At 52.4% G+C, this 18072-nt stretch overlaps 1 protein-coding gene across 1 annotated transcript in view; it reads left to right on the top strand.

Moving 5' to 3' along the window:
* Window positions 1–18072, top strand: part of WNT3A (wingless-type MMTV integration site family, member 3A) — a 53881-nt gene that overhangs the window by 29070 nt on the left and 6739 nt on the right. The window contains exon 3 of the mRNA XM_011960518.1: window positions 14262–14527. Within this exon, the coding sequence (XP_011815908.1) occupies window positions 14262–14527 (266 nt within the window). The remainder of the gene's footprint in view (window positions 1–14261; window positions 14528–18072) is intronic.

The following is an 18072-nucleotide window of genomic DNA, read 5'->3' as shown; positions in this document are numbered from 1 at the left end:
TGTGCCTATATGTGCACATATGCCATATATGTGCATGCCTGTGTGTATGCATATGCATGTGTGTGTGCGTGTGCATGAGTGTGAACATACGAAGGAAGAAGCTTCATATGCTCACACCTCCTGCTTTCAGCCCCATCTGCCATCCACCTGGGCTGGGACTGGGGGCTGGGGCCACCAGACTGAGGCTGGGAGAAACCATCAGTCCTTGGAACATGGGGCTCTGCCACAGAAGCTGAGCCTGGTCTCTGAAGAGCCCTCTCTTCTGGGGTCCAAAAGGAGCAGGACATTCAACCTGCCTGGGGCAGAAAGCATTTGAGGAATTTTAAGTGCATGGAGACTGGGCACACCATGCAGCTTCTCTGTCCCCTGCCGCAGGCCCCAGGCACCGGGAGGGCTCACTTCCCTCAGAGTTGGAGACACTCCACTCTTGACCCCTGGCAAGGTAAAGCTGGCAAGGACACAGGTACAGAGAAAGGGCAGGGATGGCTGCAGTAGATGCAGCAACCCAGGGCCCAGCATCTGGATCTCAGGCGGCATGTGGCTCTGCAGAGAGCTGGCCTGCTCTAGGCCAGGTAGGGTATGTGCTCCCTAGAGAAGGGGACAGAGGCCAGGAGCAGGTGAGGCCTGGAGCCTAGGGATGCCTCCTGTGCTCACACACTCGGTGCCCTCTAACATGGGCTGGGCCCAGGAGTCCCCCCAGGTCCTGGCACCTGCCAGATGGACTGGGGGAAGCGTAGTGGCAGGGGGAGGTATGCAATCTCTTGTGCTTCCCAAGTAAGTGTGCTCCCCACAACTCCTCGTGGACACTTCCCAGAGCCCTGGGGTTTGCTTCTTCCTACCCAGTGTGGGTGGGGCCTGCAGCAGTGGCCTTCCCACTCAGCCTTCACACACCACCCCCTCTTCAAGCATTTCCAGTCACCACCCCCTGCCCTGGACTGTGAACCCCAGGGTATCCCCACTCAAAGCACACGGCCAGATTCCTGGTTGGTGTCCCAGGACCCCTCCAGCCCCAAAGGGTGGGGAGAGTAATGAAAGGGTTCCTGCACACCACATGTCAGTAAGCCTTGCTGGATGCCCCACAAGTCCCCCATCATCTCCCCAATGTCATCCCCAGGCAGGAGACAGCCCAGCCTTCTCTCCTCCCCGCAGAGTCCCCAGGAGCCCCTCGGGGTGGTCCACCACCTCCCTGTGTGTCCCCTGCCTATGAGGGCCGGCATAGGGGTGGGGCCTGCCTGCTAGGACATGGGGACACAGAGGGCAGCTCTTTAGGGAACCAGCATCCCCAAATCCAGGTTGCGACCCCTGACCCCCCCCATCGGAAAGTGTTGCCGTTTAAGCTGCGTTGGGTTGGGGGGCTCCCCTGGCTCCAGCGGCCTCTCTGGTATATCATTAACTCTCCCCAGTGGGAGGGGAACCCCGGCTGACTCCCCGCCGCGTCCGGCTGGGAGCACAATATCCCAGCGACGGCGACAAGATTAAGCACAAGGGGAGAGTGCAAATGCGCGGGCGGTTCACACGCCCTTCGCGGTGCTGAATTAAAGCTTCTGAATGGGGATTTCCCCTCGCGCCCGACGGCCTGGCGCGCGGCGCATACTTCCAGGTTGCTATGACTGGCCTGCGCTCGCCTAATCACCGACCAGGGGGAAATTCATATAAAATATCGCCGGCCATTGTGGGCCTAACTCGGCGTGACAGTGGCGCACAAAGCCGGATTCAAGCGCCCCAGCGGGTCAGCACGGCGCCCGGCCGCGCGGGCCGCCCGGCGGTGTCAGGGGCCGTGGCCGCGGTGGGGCGCGGGCCGCATTCCGCTCTCAGGTGGCTCCGGGGCCTTTTGTGCAGGCCATGATTACCAAATGCCACCGCGACACCCCCTCCGGGCCGCCTGGCTCCTCCTGGGGCCGCAGGAATGAGGGAAGGTGGGCAGCCCCTGAGGGGAGGCGCCCGGGCGTCGGCTCCGGTGGGGATAGGGGCGCGGGCTGAGTCCCCCTGTGTGCCCCACAGCAAAGGGTCTTCTCCTTCCCCTGTGCTCGGGCCTCAGTGGGGGAAGAGGGCCCACCCGTTGGCTGCTCTGGAAGCCTGTTGTGGCCTCCCGATGGGCACGAGAAGGATTTTGCCAGTCTGGTCAGGTGGTCCTAGCTGGGATCCAAGGCACGCCCTCACTCAGCCAGCCCCTTCCGGCAGCTGTGGCCTCAGCAGGCAGGAGATGGGGGCAGCACCAGGAGAGAGGGACCCAATGCATTCGGGGTGGCCACTGTCCCCACAACTCTATGGGTCCCAGGTGTGTGGTGGGGGTGTGGTAATCATACAGAGTGCAGTGTGCACCGGGGGGCTGTGTTCGCTGTGACCCTCCATCCACCAAGATGCCTGAAGACCAGTCCCTGGAGTACAGGGAGACTGCTCCTCACTGGTGCTGGAAAGGGCTGGCAGAAAAGAAAAAGGCTGGAAAGAAAAGGCAGGGGCAAGGCCTGGGGGATGGGGCATTTGCCCTGCAGACCTGGGGAGAGAAGCTGGCTGCAGTAGGGTGCACTTGGGGGGCAGATGGAATTTTTTGTCACAGTGAAGGTGAGAACTCAGTGGAGATTCAGCAGTTTTTCTCCTGGGCAGTGGGCAATGTTGGGAGTCTGGGCTCCCAGCACCTGGCTGAGCTGGCCACCATGGGGTCCTGCCCTCGGCCTGTGCATCCCTGCTGGAGCTGGGGGTGTCCAGTCAGACTGTCAGCATTGCCAGGGGAAAGAGATGAAGCCACAGGTTTCCAGGGGCTGGGGACAGCATTGGAGGGCCCCAGGAGGCGTGACCAGGTGAGCATGGGTCAACATCAAGAAGCGGACTGGGCACAGGCGGCATCCCAAGCTCCTAGGAAAGGAGGTGTCAGCTGCCCCAGGATGGGGCCACAGAAGCAGAACCATAGCCCCATTCCCAGGCTGAGCAGCTCAGCCACCAGCTGCCAGCAGCCAGGGCCCTGAATCCCAGAGCCTGTGACCAAGGTGCCCACCTCCAGGAAGAGGCCTGGCCAGAGACCCAGTGACCACTGCCCACTCATGGGGGGATGGCCATCAGCATATCAGAGACACCCCCCAACCCCCTTCTCCTGGCAGGCTTCTATTCAGGGTCTTGTCCAGGGTCCCATATAGCCCTTACAAAGTCATGGCCAAGCTGTCCATAGCCTCCCTTCTGGTCACAGCCCAGAGGAGGGGTCAGCACAGAATGGAATCTGACCTTGGGAGATCTCACCTCTGTTGATGTGTCAGAATCACTGGAGACCCTCCCCAAGCCATGATCATTGTTGGAAGTCTCCAGTCCTAGTTCCCTGCTGGGCTTCCCAGAGGGGCCAACCTGGGTGAAGCCCTTCAGACTGAGCACTCTGCCTCCCTGAGGAGCTGGATTTCACTGTCCTATGGTTGCATCTAACAACAATCCCCTCCCCCGACCCAGAACTTTCCCTCCTTCAAGTTGTTTGTCCCTCAGAAAAGCCACTCAGGAGTCCCCTCTGGACCAACAGGCATGTCCCAGGAGCCCAGGAGTTCTGGACTGTCCTTCTCTTCTTGCCCTGGATCAGCCCCGACAGCCTTTCCACAGATAGGCATGTCTCTCTCAGCCATGCAGTGGGGGCCCAGCCAGGCAGGTGGGCTCCCTGCTCCCTTGAGCTACAGCCATAGAAACACCAGCCATGGGAACACCCATTGGAGCTGCAGGAGCCTGTAATGATGGGTTCAGGGACCTCTCTTGTGACCCCTCTGTCTAGGCTCTGCACTCACTGCTGTGCAGCCTGGGGCCTGGGGCTGACCCTCTCTGAGCCATCTTCCTGTCAGGGCCACTTCTCTCATTAGTTAATACAAGGATAGGCTTGGACCTGCTTTTCCCACTGTCACCCCAGAGCAGGGAAGCCTCCATGCTGTGCTCCCTCAGCACCTACCTTCTGAGCACACACCTGTCCCTGCTGAAATGCTTCCTGGGTCACCTCCCCATGGGAAGGTCAGCTCTGAGGGGACAGAGGCTGCAGCCTTCTTTGCCACTTAAAAGACAGTCGCTGCTTAATAAATAGTGGCAACTGAGCAACTTTAGTAAAATGTGAAAGACAAGGATTTTGGAATGATTTGGGCAAATGTTCAACATTTAAGAATTTGGAAACATGGCCGGGCATGGTGGCTCACACCTGTAATCTTAGCACTTTGGGAGGCTGAGATGGGTGGATCACGAGGTCAGGAGACTGAGACCATCCTGGCTAACATGGTGAAACCCTTTCTCTACCAAAAATACAAAAAAGTTAGCTGGGCGTGGTGGCGGGCACCTGTAGTTCCAGCTACTCAGGAGGCTGAGGCAGGAGAATGGCGTGAACCTGGGACGTGGAGCTTGCCGTGAGCCAAGATCGCACCCCTGCACTCCAGTCTGGGCAACAGAGCAAGACTCCATCTCAAAAAAAAAAAAAAAAAAAAAAAGAATTTGGAAACATATCCTTCCTGTTTGATGTTCAAAGGTCCTTTTTTGAAATTATGATGGTAGATATTTTATACATATATATACATAATATCTACCATATATCTACATATCTATATCTATGTATATATAGAGAGATATGTCTCTATCTATCTATATATCTATCTATGTATATATATCTTTTCCTCTCTCAACAAAATAAAAACACTTGGCAGTCCTCTCTTAGTCCCCAGATGCTCTCTGATACTTGCAAAGCCCATTAAATCCAAATCTAGAAACAAAGGATTGTTAAGATCCCTCTAGTCCAAAAGTTCTGAGATGCAAGAGACAAAGGAACCATCAAAGCTCATCTCATGATTCCCTGCATCCGACAACTGCACTGCCCTCAGCTGTGATGGAGCCTTGCCTGGCAGCTCTTCTGCCTTTCCCTAAATGCCCACCTCTTACCACCTAGAACTCCCTCACCTTCTCAGACTTTATCCATCCATCCTTCCATCATCCACTCATCCATCATGCATGATTCACCATCCATCAATCCATCATTCATCTATCCATCCATCATCATCATCCATTTATCCATCATGCATGATCTACCATCCATCAATTCATCCATCCATCCATCCACCATCCAACATCCATCCATCTATCCATCCGTCTATGTGCCATCCATCAATCTATCATCCATCTATCCATCCACTGTCCATCGTCCATCCATCCAGCATCCATCAATCATTCATCCATCCATCTATCCATCCATCCACCATCCATCAATTCATCATCATCCATCTATCCACCATCCCTCAATCCATCATCTATCCACCCACCCATCCATCTACCCACTATTCATCGCCCCTCCATCCCAGGCCTGCCTCAGAGCTCATGTTGTCAAGCCTTGCTGTGTTTCCTTGTCCTCTCTACTGCCTCCCTTGTGAACTGTAAGCTCCCAAAAGCACGTGATTTAGCACAGTCCCAGGCAAAAAAACCTAACACACACATCAGCAAGCCTCCCACTAGAGATAGGGAAGGCTTCCCCTGGTTCATTCTCCTTACCAAGGCAAGGACTCTCTTCTCCTGAAAGGTTGTCATCCAACCTCTGTTTTATTTATCACCAGGACAGGAAGTCCTTCAACTTTCAGAAAGCCTAGGTTGTTAGAAATTTTATCATATTGAGCAGCAGTCTACTTTCTGGAGGATTTTTTTTTCTTTTGATGGAGTCTCCCTCTGTTGTCAGGCTGGAGTGCAGTGGCGCGACCTCGGCTCACTGCAACCTCCGCCTCCCGGGTTCAAGCAATTCTCCCACCTCAGCCTCTTAAGTAGCTGCGACTACAGGCGCCCAACAACACGCCCCACTAATTTTCGTATTTTTAGTAGAGACGGGGTTTCACCATGTTGGCCAGGATGGTCTCGATCTCTTGACCTCATGATCTGCCCACCTCAGCCCCCTCAAAGTGCTGGGATTACAGCCATGAGCCACCGTGCCCAGCCTCTGGAGGATTTTTTTTCTGTGGTTCTTGAGAGTGGGCACCTTGCTTCTTATTCATCTCATATTCCTAGTTCAGCCTAGTGCCTGGCTCATTAGGGGTTCTCAGATCCTGGATGGATGGATGGATGGATGGATGATGGATGGATGGTGGGTGGTGGATAGATGGGTGAATGGATGTTGGGTGAATGATGGATGAATGTTGATGGATAAATGGTGATGGATGGATTAGAGATGGATGGATGATGGGCAACAGATAGATGATGAATGGACAGACGATGAAGGGGATGATGGATGGATGATGGTTGAATGATGGCTGGGTGATGAATTGATGATGATGGATGATGAATGGATGATGGGTGAACGGATGGATGAGTGATGGTAGATGGTGGATGATGGGTAATGGATGGACAGTGGATGGATTGTGGATGGATGGATGGTGGATGATGGATGATAGATGTATGGATAATGTATGGATATGGATGATGAATGGATGAATGGTGGATGATGGATGATAGATGGATGATGGATAGATGTGGATGATGGATGGATGGATAATGGATGATGGATGGATGTGGATGACAGATGATGGATGGATGATGGTGGATGTATAGATGGGTGGTGGATGGTGGATGATGGTAGATGATAGATAATAGATATATGGAGGATAGATGGAGGGATGGATGGTGAATGGATAGATGAATTGATAGGTGAATAGGTGGTAGGTAGTGGTAGATGATGGATGATAGGTAATGGATGGATGGATGGATGGTGGATGATGCACGATAGATGAATGGATAGATGGAGGATGTGGTTGACGGATGGATGAATGAACGAAAGGAAGGAAAGATAGATAATTGATACTTTGGATGAATTCAGTAAATAACTGCTAAATGAGATGATAACAAGTTTCTGGGAAAGATGGTTTTCCCAGGTGGAAGATACTTCCCTTACAGAACAATTTTGTTATGTGGTTTCCTTTCTTCTTCCTTTCTCTGACAACTGATTGCTGTGTTAGAATAAAAGTCTTGGGCCTGAATAGGGCAGGCCTTAGGTGACTCAAAAAATTCAACCAGGCTCCTTCCCAGGTGACTTGGCCAAATTGGCAGCATTTGTGTCTAAGCACCCTGCCTCCCAGTAGCTTGTGTCCCATTCCAGTGGGACCTCTGACAGTCCACTCTAATGAAGGCATTTTCCTGCTGACTGGGATGATTCCCTGGCCTTCTGGGATGGCTGGCACTTCCCACAGCAAGATGCCTCTGTTTCACCCCCATAGGTGCCTCTATTGTGTCAACAAAAGCAGAAACCCCTGACAAAGGTGTTTGTGGCAGAGAAATTGGCTTCCGTGGAGGCTGGCTGCCAGGACTCCAGAGCCTGGATGTGAGTCCTGGTCTCAGGGGAGCCCTGAATCAGCTCCTCTGTAAACAGAGATGATTCTGGGCAGTGATTCATAACCTGTGTGCTTCAAACACCTGTGGAAATCTGATCAAAGCAATGTATTCTCTTTCCAGAACGACGCCCGTGCTCCCAGATATACCCCATCGTTTGTGCTATTTTGGGAGGGTAGTGAACCTGTTGCAGATTCCCCATAGAACCTTGGGTAGAATCCATCCCATAGGCTTAAATCTCCTGTCACTGTGGCTGCCACTTGGACATTCTGGGGGTCTTCCTTCTATATGGTTTCAGGACATTTTTTAATTTTTATTTATTTTATTTTATTATTTTTATATTAGAGATGAGGTCTCATTCTGTCTCCCAGGCTGGAGTACAATGGTGTGAACACAGCTCACTACAGCCTTGAAGTCCTGGGCTCGAGCAATCCTCCTGCCTCAGCGGCCCGAGTAGCTAGGACTACAGATGCACGCCACCGTGTCCAGCTCATTTATGGTTTTTTTTTTTTTTAAGAAAGGGGGTCTTGCTATGTTGCCCAGGCTTAACTTTTTATTTTGAAATAACTTCAGACTTACATAAACATCACAGGAGTGGCACTGGGTCCTTGCCCAACCCTGTGGTACATAACCATGCCAATTGTTCAAAACTAAGTGTGTTTTATTCACCACACTCAGGACGTCACTCAGCTTTCCTTCATTTTTCTATCAAGATCCCTTTTCTGTCCCAGAACCCCTTCCTGGGTCCCTTGTCACTTTTGGTGATGCCATGCCTCTGGCTCCTCCACTCTTCCCTGTCCCTCATGCCCCTGAGACCTCTGAGGAGCACAATTAGGCATTTTGCAGAACAGCCATCAATTTGGGTTGGTCTGATGTCTCCTGACGATTAGATGCAGGCTGTGCATTTTGGGCGAGAATACCTCGAAGGCTGTGTGTGGCCTTCGTGCATCATCCCTGGAGCCACACGGTATTGTGTGTCCCATTTCCGGCAAGGTTAACTCAGTCCCCAGCGTAAGGTGGCATCTGCCAGGCTTCTCCAGTGCACAGTTAAGGCTTTTCCCGTTGTGCTTGATAAACACTGTGAGCAGTTGTGGAACTGCTTGGAGACCTTGTGGCTTCAACTTTAATGCAGCCTCTCTTTGCCAGAACATAGGGTTTCATGCTTTTCTGGCCTGTGGTCTTTCAGCCTGCAGCTTCTACTTTGGCCTCGGATGAGGGTGTCTGTCCTGGGATCTGAGCCTGTCTGCAGAGACTTCTTGTCTTCAGTCTTCACGAGTAAATTGAAGGCCTGCACCAGGGTTTTCACACCTGGTAGGGAGCTCCACCTCCACATGTGATGGAAGGGAAAATCAAGGTTCAGCCAGCTAGTGACCAAACTGAGCAAGAATTAGCTCTTTTCTCTCCAAGTGGAAGCCCTGAGCACCACCTGCCCTTGCCCTTGAGTGTGTCTGGCTGTTGGGGCTGTTTGCCTCAGTTTTGATAAGCAGGGATCTCCAAGCCCTTGTTATGGGCAGGGCATGAGTGAGGCAGAGAGAGCCCTAGCCTCAGTCTCTGGTTCTCCTCTTATCAGAAGCTCAGGAGCAAGAGGGAGGGGCTGGCCTTGGAGACAGACTCCTGTAGTAACCAGCCCACCAGGTGGGAAGGCAGGCTCAGCTGGAGTAGGGTATTCAAGGCGTGGGATGTCCAGGCCATTTGGGAGTGAGAAGGTCCAGCCAGGAGGGCAGGTGGAGCTGTGTGCCATGCATGAGGCCAGGAGCACCCAGGACACTCCTCAACCCTGCCCTCTCAAGCTGCCCTGGAAGGGAAGCAGGGCAGATGGCAGGGGAGGGGTGCTGACTAGGGAGCGGATGACCTGAGGATGACAAGAAGAGGCCTCAGGCCTGGAGGCACAGAGAGGAAGTGCTCTGCATCCAGCCACACATGTATTCACTCAGGGGCAGTGGGTTCAGCAAAGGCCCCTCCAGGCCTGTCTGTGAACTGATCAGTTGTGTTAGGGAAGTAACATGGGGTCAGGGGTGGGGTCTTCAAGTTGCCTGGAGAGGTGAGGAGGAGGTGGTTGCCTAGCTGCTCCCTGGGAAAGGAAAGAGCGGAGGTTGCATGATGCGCCTCGGTGCCCATCTGCACCCAGGGGCAAAGGTGGGCCTGCTGTGGGTAGGCTCAGACCCTCCTGGTTCCCTGACTCAGCCCAGGGCTCCTGCTCTTCACTCTGGCTCCAGGAAATATCTACGGGCTGGGCCTTGTGCTCCAGATTGGAAATAAAAGGTATGCCAAACAGTTCCTGCCCCTAGGCAGCCAGGACTGGGGAGGGAGTCAGTGGGCAAATCTTCCTGTTTGGGGAGGGGCAGCCAGGTGTAGAGGACACCCGGTCCCTGGCCGCTCCCCTCAGAGCAGGCAGGGGCACAGCAGGTCCAACCTGAGCCAAGTAAGGAACTGGAAAGACCCCAAGGGGAGGACAAAGGGCTGAGTGCGGCCTGAGGCCAGGGATCGCCATTGAGATCAGGACAGGAGATAGATCCAGAGGGGGCCTGGCATGGCCAGATTGGCATTGGGCAAAGACCTCAGCCTGCAGAGAGTGTGTTGCGAGGGAGAGGTGTACATCTGTGTGCATGCATGTGTTTGCGTGTGGTGGGGTGTGGATGCATATGTGCATCCGTGGGAGGTGTGCATGTGTGTGGTGTGTATGGTGTGCATGCATGCATATGTATATGTGTGCGCATGTATGTGTGTGCATGTGCATGGGGCATGCATGTGGGGTGTGTGTGCATGTATGTGCATGTGTATAGTATTCATGTATGTGTATGTGTATGTGTTGTGTGGTGTGTGTGTATTTGTGTGTGTGCATGTGTGTGGGGTGGGGTGTGTATATGTGGGGGGTGTGCATGCATGTGTGTGCACGTGTATGGTATGTGTGGTATGCCTGCATGGTGTGCATGTGTGTGTGGGATGTGCATGTATGTGAGTGCATGTGTATGCTGTGCTTGCATGCATGTGTATATGTGTTCATGCATGTAGTGGGGTGTGCATGTGTGCTTAGGTGTGTGGTGGGGTGTGCATGTGTGTGCATGTATGGTGTGTGTGTGTGTGGTGTTCATGCCTATATGTGTGTGTTTGCATGTGTGCGTGCATGTGCATCAGGTGGGGTGTGCATGCATGTGTGGTATGCATGGGTCTGTGTGTGTGTGCATGTGTGCATGTGGCTGTGCATGCATGTGGTGGAAGGAGGAAGCTGGAGGCTGGGGCCTCCTAGGGGCCTCTTCATGGCAAGGTGGGAGATGGACTCACAGATAAGAACCAGGAGGAGCAAATTGGCTGAGAGGCCCACCTGGGAAGGCCACCTGGGAAGGCCAGAGTAGCCTGGGCGACTGGGGCTGTTTCAGGACTGGACAGTCTCTGACCAGCAAGCAGAGCCCTTCGAGCTGGTGGTGGGAAGTGGATACAGAAGAAATGGAGAGTTTTCTTCTGAGCTTGTGGCTGGATGCAGTGGGTGTCCAGGCCTGACTTGGACAGGGCCCTAGGGAGGGGATGGGGCTGCTGGGACCCGCCATCAGGGAGCTGTTGGCCCATCCACAGAAGAGTCAACCAAAGCAGGCCCAAGAGGCTAAGGGGACTTTGCCAGCAGCCAGGGGGACGGGGGACGCCAGTGCAAAGCCACAGCCTCGAATACCTTCCACTTTGTATGTTCTTGGTATGGGAGCAAACGTGCGTTCTTCTGTGCTGGCTGTGTGTGGATATGTGTTGGGCTGTGTGGGAGCATCTGAGTGCGTGCACACTCACTCATGCCTTTCTGTCCCTGCCGGCCTGGGCTCAAGGACATCACAAGCCCCAGGGGCTGCTCTCTCAGTCCTCTCCTAGGCAGCCTGCAACCACATGCCTGTGTTCCTGAGTTACGCCATTCTTGCAATGCTATAAAGAAACACTTGAGTCTGGCCATTTATAAGAAAAGATGTTTAATTGCCTCATGGCACTGCAGGCTGCACAGGAAGTGTGGCTCTTGCTTCTGCTTCTAGGGGGGCTAGGAAGCTTTCAATCATGGCGGAAGGCAAAGGGGGAGCAGGCGTGTCACATGGTGAGAGCAGGAGCGGGAGAGAGTGTGGGGGAGGAGGTGCCACACACTTTTAAACAACAAGATCTTGCAAGAACTCACTTATAATCTCGACGATAGCACTAAGCCATGGGACCCACCCCCCATGACCCAGTCACCTCTACCAGGCCCCACCCCAGCCCTGGAGATCACACTTCAACATGAGATCTGGGCGGGGACAAATATCCAGACTACATCAGCCCCATCCACCTAAGGATGAAAGCTCTCTGGATATCCAGGTGGCAGAGGAGGTCACAGCCCCCTGTGATGACTCTGCTGTGACCCTGAGGGGACCATTGCGGGCCTTTGCCAAGGAGGAGCAGGGGGACACAGTGGGACACAGCCCTGTATCCCCCTCCTTGATCCATGGGAGGACCCTGGCTCCAGGAGAACCTCAGGCCTCCTTCTGTCCCCATCGAGAGGGCCCATCAGAGCTCCCTTCTCCCTCCTGCTCTCCCAGGGCCTTGAGGGGAGAGAGAAGGTCAGAGCCAAGGAAAGGTGGGGGCTCAGGACCCTCCCACAACAGAAGCAGAGACACGGAGGAACCTGCCCCAGGACACACCCAGCCCCCGAGGCCAGGCCAAGGCTCAGGGGCTCCAAAGCCCAGGTGTCTTCTTGCTAGGTCTGTAAGATCCCTGCCCAGGAGCAAGTCGGGCTCTTTCCTGGTTGGCTCCCTGTTGGCTCCCCAGCTCAGACTGCAATGCTTGGCAAACAGCAGGCACTCTGTTCCTCACCTGTGTCAGAGTGTGGGTCCAAAATGAGTGCCTGTCTTTTTTTATTTTGTTTTTTTGAGACAGGTTCTCACTCTGTTGCCCATGCTGGAGTGCAGTGGTGTAATCATACCTCATTGCAGCCTTGAACTCCTGAACTCAAGTGATCTTCCTGCCTCAGCCTCCTGAGTAGCTGGGATTATAGGCCCCCAGCCCTGAGTGTCTTTTATCAATGAAAGCAGGGCCTGGCCAGGCCCACCCCTCTCCTCGTGCCCTTGCAGAAGTGTCTGCATACACCCACCCCCAAGACACGGCTCATTCTTTCAACCTGTCTGGGGAAGCCTGGATCTGGCCTTTGCAAAGGCGGGTCTGGCCTTTGCAAAGCCCATACCACCCCTCATTCCCATCCCTCTGATCCTAGCCTCCAGAGCTTTCTCCTAAATTCCAGCCCTCCCCAACCACCCTTCTGCACAAGCAATGCCACTTCCCCAACTCAGCCTGTATTTCCCCATTTGGGGAAGAAGGAAGCTGTGTACAAGGACCCAGGCAGCTCCAATGTCAGCAGCGGCAGACACCCTGCAGCCTTCCAAGCTGTAGGCAGGGGCATTTGGGTCACTGGGGCTGGCCCTGGGGAGGCAGGCGCTGGAGGCCACTGGTCTTGAGAAGATGCCAGAAGAGGTGGCCCTACCGCTCAGCCATGCAAGTGCCGGTGCTTGCGGTGGAGGAAGGAAATGGCAAGAGGCACAGCAGAGGTGGGCGGTGTGTGGGGTGGAGCCACACTCTGGGGTCTGCACCCCAGGCTGTCTGGGCAGCAGAAGGAAGTGGCTCTTGTCTGGTTTTACCTGTCTTCGTTCGGTTGTATGATTATTTTGAGATCCTTCATGCTATTTTTCTTGTTATTCCTAAATTAAATGCTGTTATGGACTTGCCACTGTTTTTTAACCATCCCTGTTGATGGACATTGGGGTACTTCCAGTTTATGGCTTGTGTGAACATTTGCTTACAGGTCTGTGCACAGACACAGGTTTCCTCTGGGGCAAGCCTAACGGCTAGTGTACGTTTACCCTTGAAGACACTGCCAAAGTGCCTCCCAAGAGGATTGCACCTTTCCCCTCCATCCAGCTGTGAATAAGGGTCAGGGTCTGATTTCTTCACATCCTTGCCAACACTTGCTACTCTTTGACCCTTTGATTGCAGCTGTCCCCGTAGGTGTGAGGCGACCCCTCATTGGGTTTTTTGATTTGCACATCCCCAGGATGGGTGATGTCGACGATCTTTCCAGGTGCATGCTGGCCTTCCTTGTGCCTTTTTTTTTAAAGACAGGGTCTTACTGTATCACCCAGGCTGAAGTGTGATCATAGCAGCCTCAAACTCCTGGGCTCTAGCAATCCTCCCACCTCCACTTCCTGAATGAAGCTGGGACTACAGGCGCACACCACTGTACCTTGCTAATTTTTAAATATTCTTGTAGAGATGGGGTCTCGCTACATTGCCAAGGCTGGTCTCAAACTCCTGGGCTCAAGCAATCCTCCCACCTCCGCCTCCCAAAGGGCTGGGATTACAGGTATAAGCCACCTTGCCCAGCTGTTTGTTTTTTGAGACAGGGCTGGAATGCAGTGGTGCTATCATGGCTCACTGCAGCCTCAGCTTCCTGGGCTCAAGTGATCCTCCTGCCTCAGCCTCCCAAGTAGCTGGGGCCACACCCAGTTAATATTTTTAGTTTTTGTAGAGATGGGGTCTTGCTATGTTGAAAAGGCTGTCCTGGTCTCAAGCAGTCCTTCTACCGTACCCTCTCAAAGTGCTGGGATTACAGGCATGAGCCACTGTACCTAGCCAAAGTTGATTGTTAAAAAGAGCCTGGTACCAACCTCCCCTCTCTCTGGCTTCTGTCACCATGTAATTTCTTGCACACACTGGTTCCCCTTTACCCCCCGCTTTCCCTTCTGCCACAAGTAGAAACAGCCTGAGGCCCTTGCCAGAGGCAGTTGCTGGAGCCATGCTTCTGTGTAGCCTGTAGATCCGTGAACCAAGTAAGCCTCTTTGCCTTATATACCACCCAACCTCAGGAGTTCCTTTACAGCAATGCAAATGGGCTAAGACCCCTGCCCTGCCCAAGGCAGTCCTTTGAGCTGAGCCCTGTTAACCCTGCATCTCTCCTCTCTCTACAGCTACGAGGGAGTCAGCCTTTGTCCACGCCATTGCCTCAGCTGGTGTGGCCTTTGCGGTGACACGCTCATGTGCAGAGGGCACAGCCGCCATCTGTGGCTGCAGCAGCCGCAACCAGGGCTCACCAGGCAAGGGCTGGAAGTGGGGTGGCTGTAGCGAGGACATCGAGTTTGGTGGGATGGTGTCTCGGGAGTTCGCCGACGCCCGGGAGAACCGGCCAGATGCCCGCTCAGCCATGAACCGCCACAACAATGAGGCTGGGCGCCAGGTAGGTTCACTGCCCGCAAGGGTGCTTGGGAAAAAGGAGCCTCTTCAACAGGGTGTGTGCCCTGGTTCCTTGGGGCATATGGCAGGATGGTGGCCAGGCTGAGGGTCTTCTCGACTCCTGCCTGGGGTGTGCAAAGCTTAGCACCATCCAGGTGCACCACAGCATCCAGTGCGCTCCTGGGGATGGCGAGCCCACCTGTGGACTAGGGTAGCCAAGAAGGAGGGAAGAGGCAAAGGCCTGGTCAACAGGAGCCCCTGCAGAGCCCAGGGTTGGAGACAGCCAGGCAGTCACAGAGATGGGGAGGAATTCTGCAATGAAGAAATGCACACAAGGTGACCCGATGTTAAGGACAGTTGGCAGTAATTTAGGGGGAGGGAGGCTGGGAGAGCCTCCCAGGCAGCCTGGAGGTGAAAGACGACAAGCGACTTGGTCTGGGCAGAGTACAGAGTGTAATGGAAAAAAGAACATCTTGATGTGGAGAGGCCAACCCAGACCAAGCCATGTAAAGCTTCGTGAGCCTGTGTCTTAGTCTGTCTGTGCTGCTAGAACAAAATACCTTAGACTGGATAATTTATAAACAATGGAAGTTTAGTACTCACAGTTCTGAAGACTGGGAAGTTCAAAGTCATGGTACTAGCAGATTCCTTGTCCAGTGAGGGCCTGCTCCTCATGGATAATGCCTTCTGTGTCCTCACTCAGGGTGTGGATCTCTCTGGGGTTACTTTTATAAGGGCACTGTTTTAGGCCATTCTTGCGTTGCTACCCGAGACTGGGTAATTTATAAAGAAGAGAGGTTTAATTGGCTCACAGATCTGCAGGCTGCACAAGCTTAGTAACAGCATTTGCTCAGCTTCTTGGGAGGCCTCAGGGAGATTTTACACATGGCAGAAGGTGGAGTGGTAGCAGGCACGTCACATGGGCCAGAGCAGAAGCAAGGAAGACAGAGTGGGGGCGAGGTCACCACACACAGATCTTGTGTGAACTCACTCACTATCATGAGGACAGCACCAAGCCATTCATGATGGATCTGCCCCCATAACCCAAACACCTCCTGCCAGGTCCCACGCCCAACACTGGGGATTACACTTCAACATGAAATTTGGAGGGGACACAGATCCAAACCATATCAGGCACGAATCCCATTCACAATGTTCCACCCTCATGACTTGACTTGATCACCTTCTAAAGGCCCTACCTCTTAATGCTGTCACCTTGAGGGTAAAGATTTCTTTTTTGGGGGGTGGGGACACAGAGTCTCGCCGGAGTAGTGGCATCATCTCAGTTCACTGCAGCCTCCATGTCCCGGGTTCAAGCGATTCTCCTGCCTCAGCCTTCTGAGTAGCTGGGACTGTAGGCGCATGCCACCACACTCGGCTAATTTTTGTATTTTTAGTGGAGATGGGGTTTACCAGGTTGGCCAGGCTGGTCTTGAGTTTTTGACCTCAAGTGATCCACCCACCTTGGCCTCCCAAAGTGCTGTGATTAGAGGTGTGAGCCACCATGCCCAGCCAAGGGTAAAGATTTTAACCCATGAATTTTTGAGGAACACAAACATTCAGACCACAGCAGCTTGTTAGAAAGGACTTGGTCAGAAGATCAGTGGATTACCAAGGGAGGAAATATGGCTGATGGGCAGTGACGGGTGTAAGGACCAAGTGGCATCCACAGGATTTAGCAACATGAAGATGGCAGCTGGCCTTGGCTGTAGAATCAGGGGATCACACAGGGGTGAAGAGTGAACAGGGGATATTCACCTTTTAACAGTGAGGAACTAGATAACTCAGACTAATCTTCCTACAGAAGACAACTTCAGATGCAGGATGAACTATAAAAAGCACCCTGTTAAAAGTGTGGAGTCCCCATAATTACCCATTTCATGATAGATGAGGCAGTGCAGTGCCATGGGAGGAATGGGCTTTTCAATAAATGGTGCTCAGTCAACTGGGTGGTGTTATGGTCTGGATGTGTCTCCCAAAATTCATATATTGTAAGCGTGATCCCCAGTGCAATAGTCCGGAGAGGGGGCACCTAATAAGAGGTGTTTAGGTCATGAGGGCCTTGCCCTCATGTAGGGACCAATGCTGCTGTAAAAGGGCTTGCAGAAGAGGATGTCGATGTCTCTCTCTCTCTCTCTCTCCTTCATGCCATACGAGGACATGATGTTCCTCCCTTCTGGAGGATGTGGCATTCATTCAGGGTGCCCTCTTGGAAGTAGATAAACCAAGCCATAACCTGTCAGCACCTTGATCTTAGATTTCCCAGCCTCCCAAACCATGAAAGAATACATTTATGAATTACTCAGTCTCAGGTGTTATGCTGTAGCAATACAGCATTGACTAAGACAGATAGCAACACGGAAAAAAAATAACTCTGGCTTGCTACCTCACATCATCTGTAAAAATCAATTATAAATCCCAGTGGGAAAGGTAAAACAATTAAACTTTTACAAGAAAATATATAATATCTTTGTGACCTTAAGAGTAGGCAAAGGTGTCTTAAACAGTCCAAAAAAACACTCACATTGAAAGAGAAGTGGAATAACATAGACTATATTCAAATTAAGAAATTTCATCCATAAAAGCACACCACTATGGGATTGAAAAGGCAACCCATAGAGGAGGACACATTCACATACATACATCCACACTCACATATGCAGCAAATGTAGAGAAGCTACAGTAGGAAAAGAACTCTGCAGACTAAGAAGAAAAAGGTAGACAAACCAATGGGAAAACTGGCCAAAAAATTAAAAGCCATGTATGAAAGAAAATATAGAAATTCCAGTACCTACACAAAAGGTGCTCAATGTTATGAGTCACCAAGAAAATGCTGTGAGAATCTATGTCCTGGAAAGAGAGAGAGGAGGATGGGGGTTTCTGAGACACTGGTGTTCTGGGGCAGGTAATTCATAAAATTTTGTATATTTTGCACTTATGACACATATGCTTTTTTGTATGTCTATTATACTTCCATAAAATGATTTTTAAGTGTCAAATAACTGACCATTTAGTGAGGAATTAACAGCCCCTGATCCAAAGAAAATCCCAAGCCTGGTACCTGGGGTAGCTTTTGTCTAGGGTCCATTTGCTGACCTGGAAGAGACTACAGAGGTTGCACCGCATTTCCAGCAGACTCACAGAGCTAAGGGGCCCACCAAGGGTGGGATCTCTGGTAAATCCTTCCTCAGTGTAGGCTGTGACCCTGAAGAGCAAAGCCAAGCCAGAAGTAGTCTTGCCCTGTGCACATGGGCAGACTAGAAATCTCTCAAAACCTGAACTTGGATTAAGGTAATCCCAAATTGCTGATACTCCCATACACTGGAAAAAGCAGATAAAATCCTCTTTGGAGAAGGACAATATCCCTCCTCTAAGCCTATAAATGTTTCTATAATAATTTTTTAGAAAACACAATGTCGGCTGGGCGCAGTGGCTCATGCCTGTAATCCCAGCACTTTGAGAGGCCGAGGTGGGCGGATCATGAGGTCAGGAGATCGAGACCATCCTGGCTAACATGGTGAAACCCATCTCTACTAAAAAATACAAAAA

Source organism: Colobus angolensis, unplaced genomic scaffold, assembly GCF_000951035.1.
Source record: "Colobus angolensis palliatus isolate OR3802 unplaced genomic scaffold, Cang.pa_1.0 Scaffold511, whole genome shotgun sequence".
NCBI lineage: Eukaryota > Metazoa > Chordata > Mammalia > Primates > Cercopithecidae > Colobus > Colobus angolensis.
Note: the sequence above shows the minus strand (reverse complement) of the source record. Positions and strands in the feature narration are given on the sequence as shown.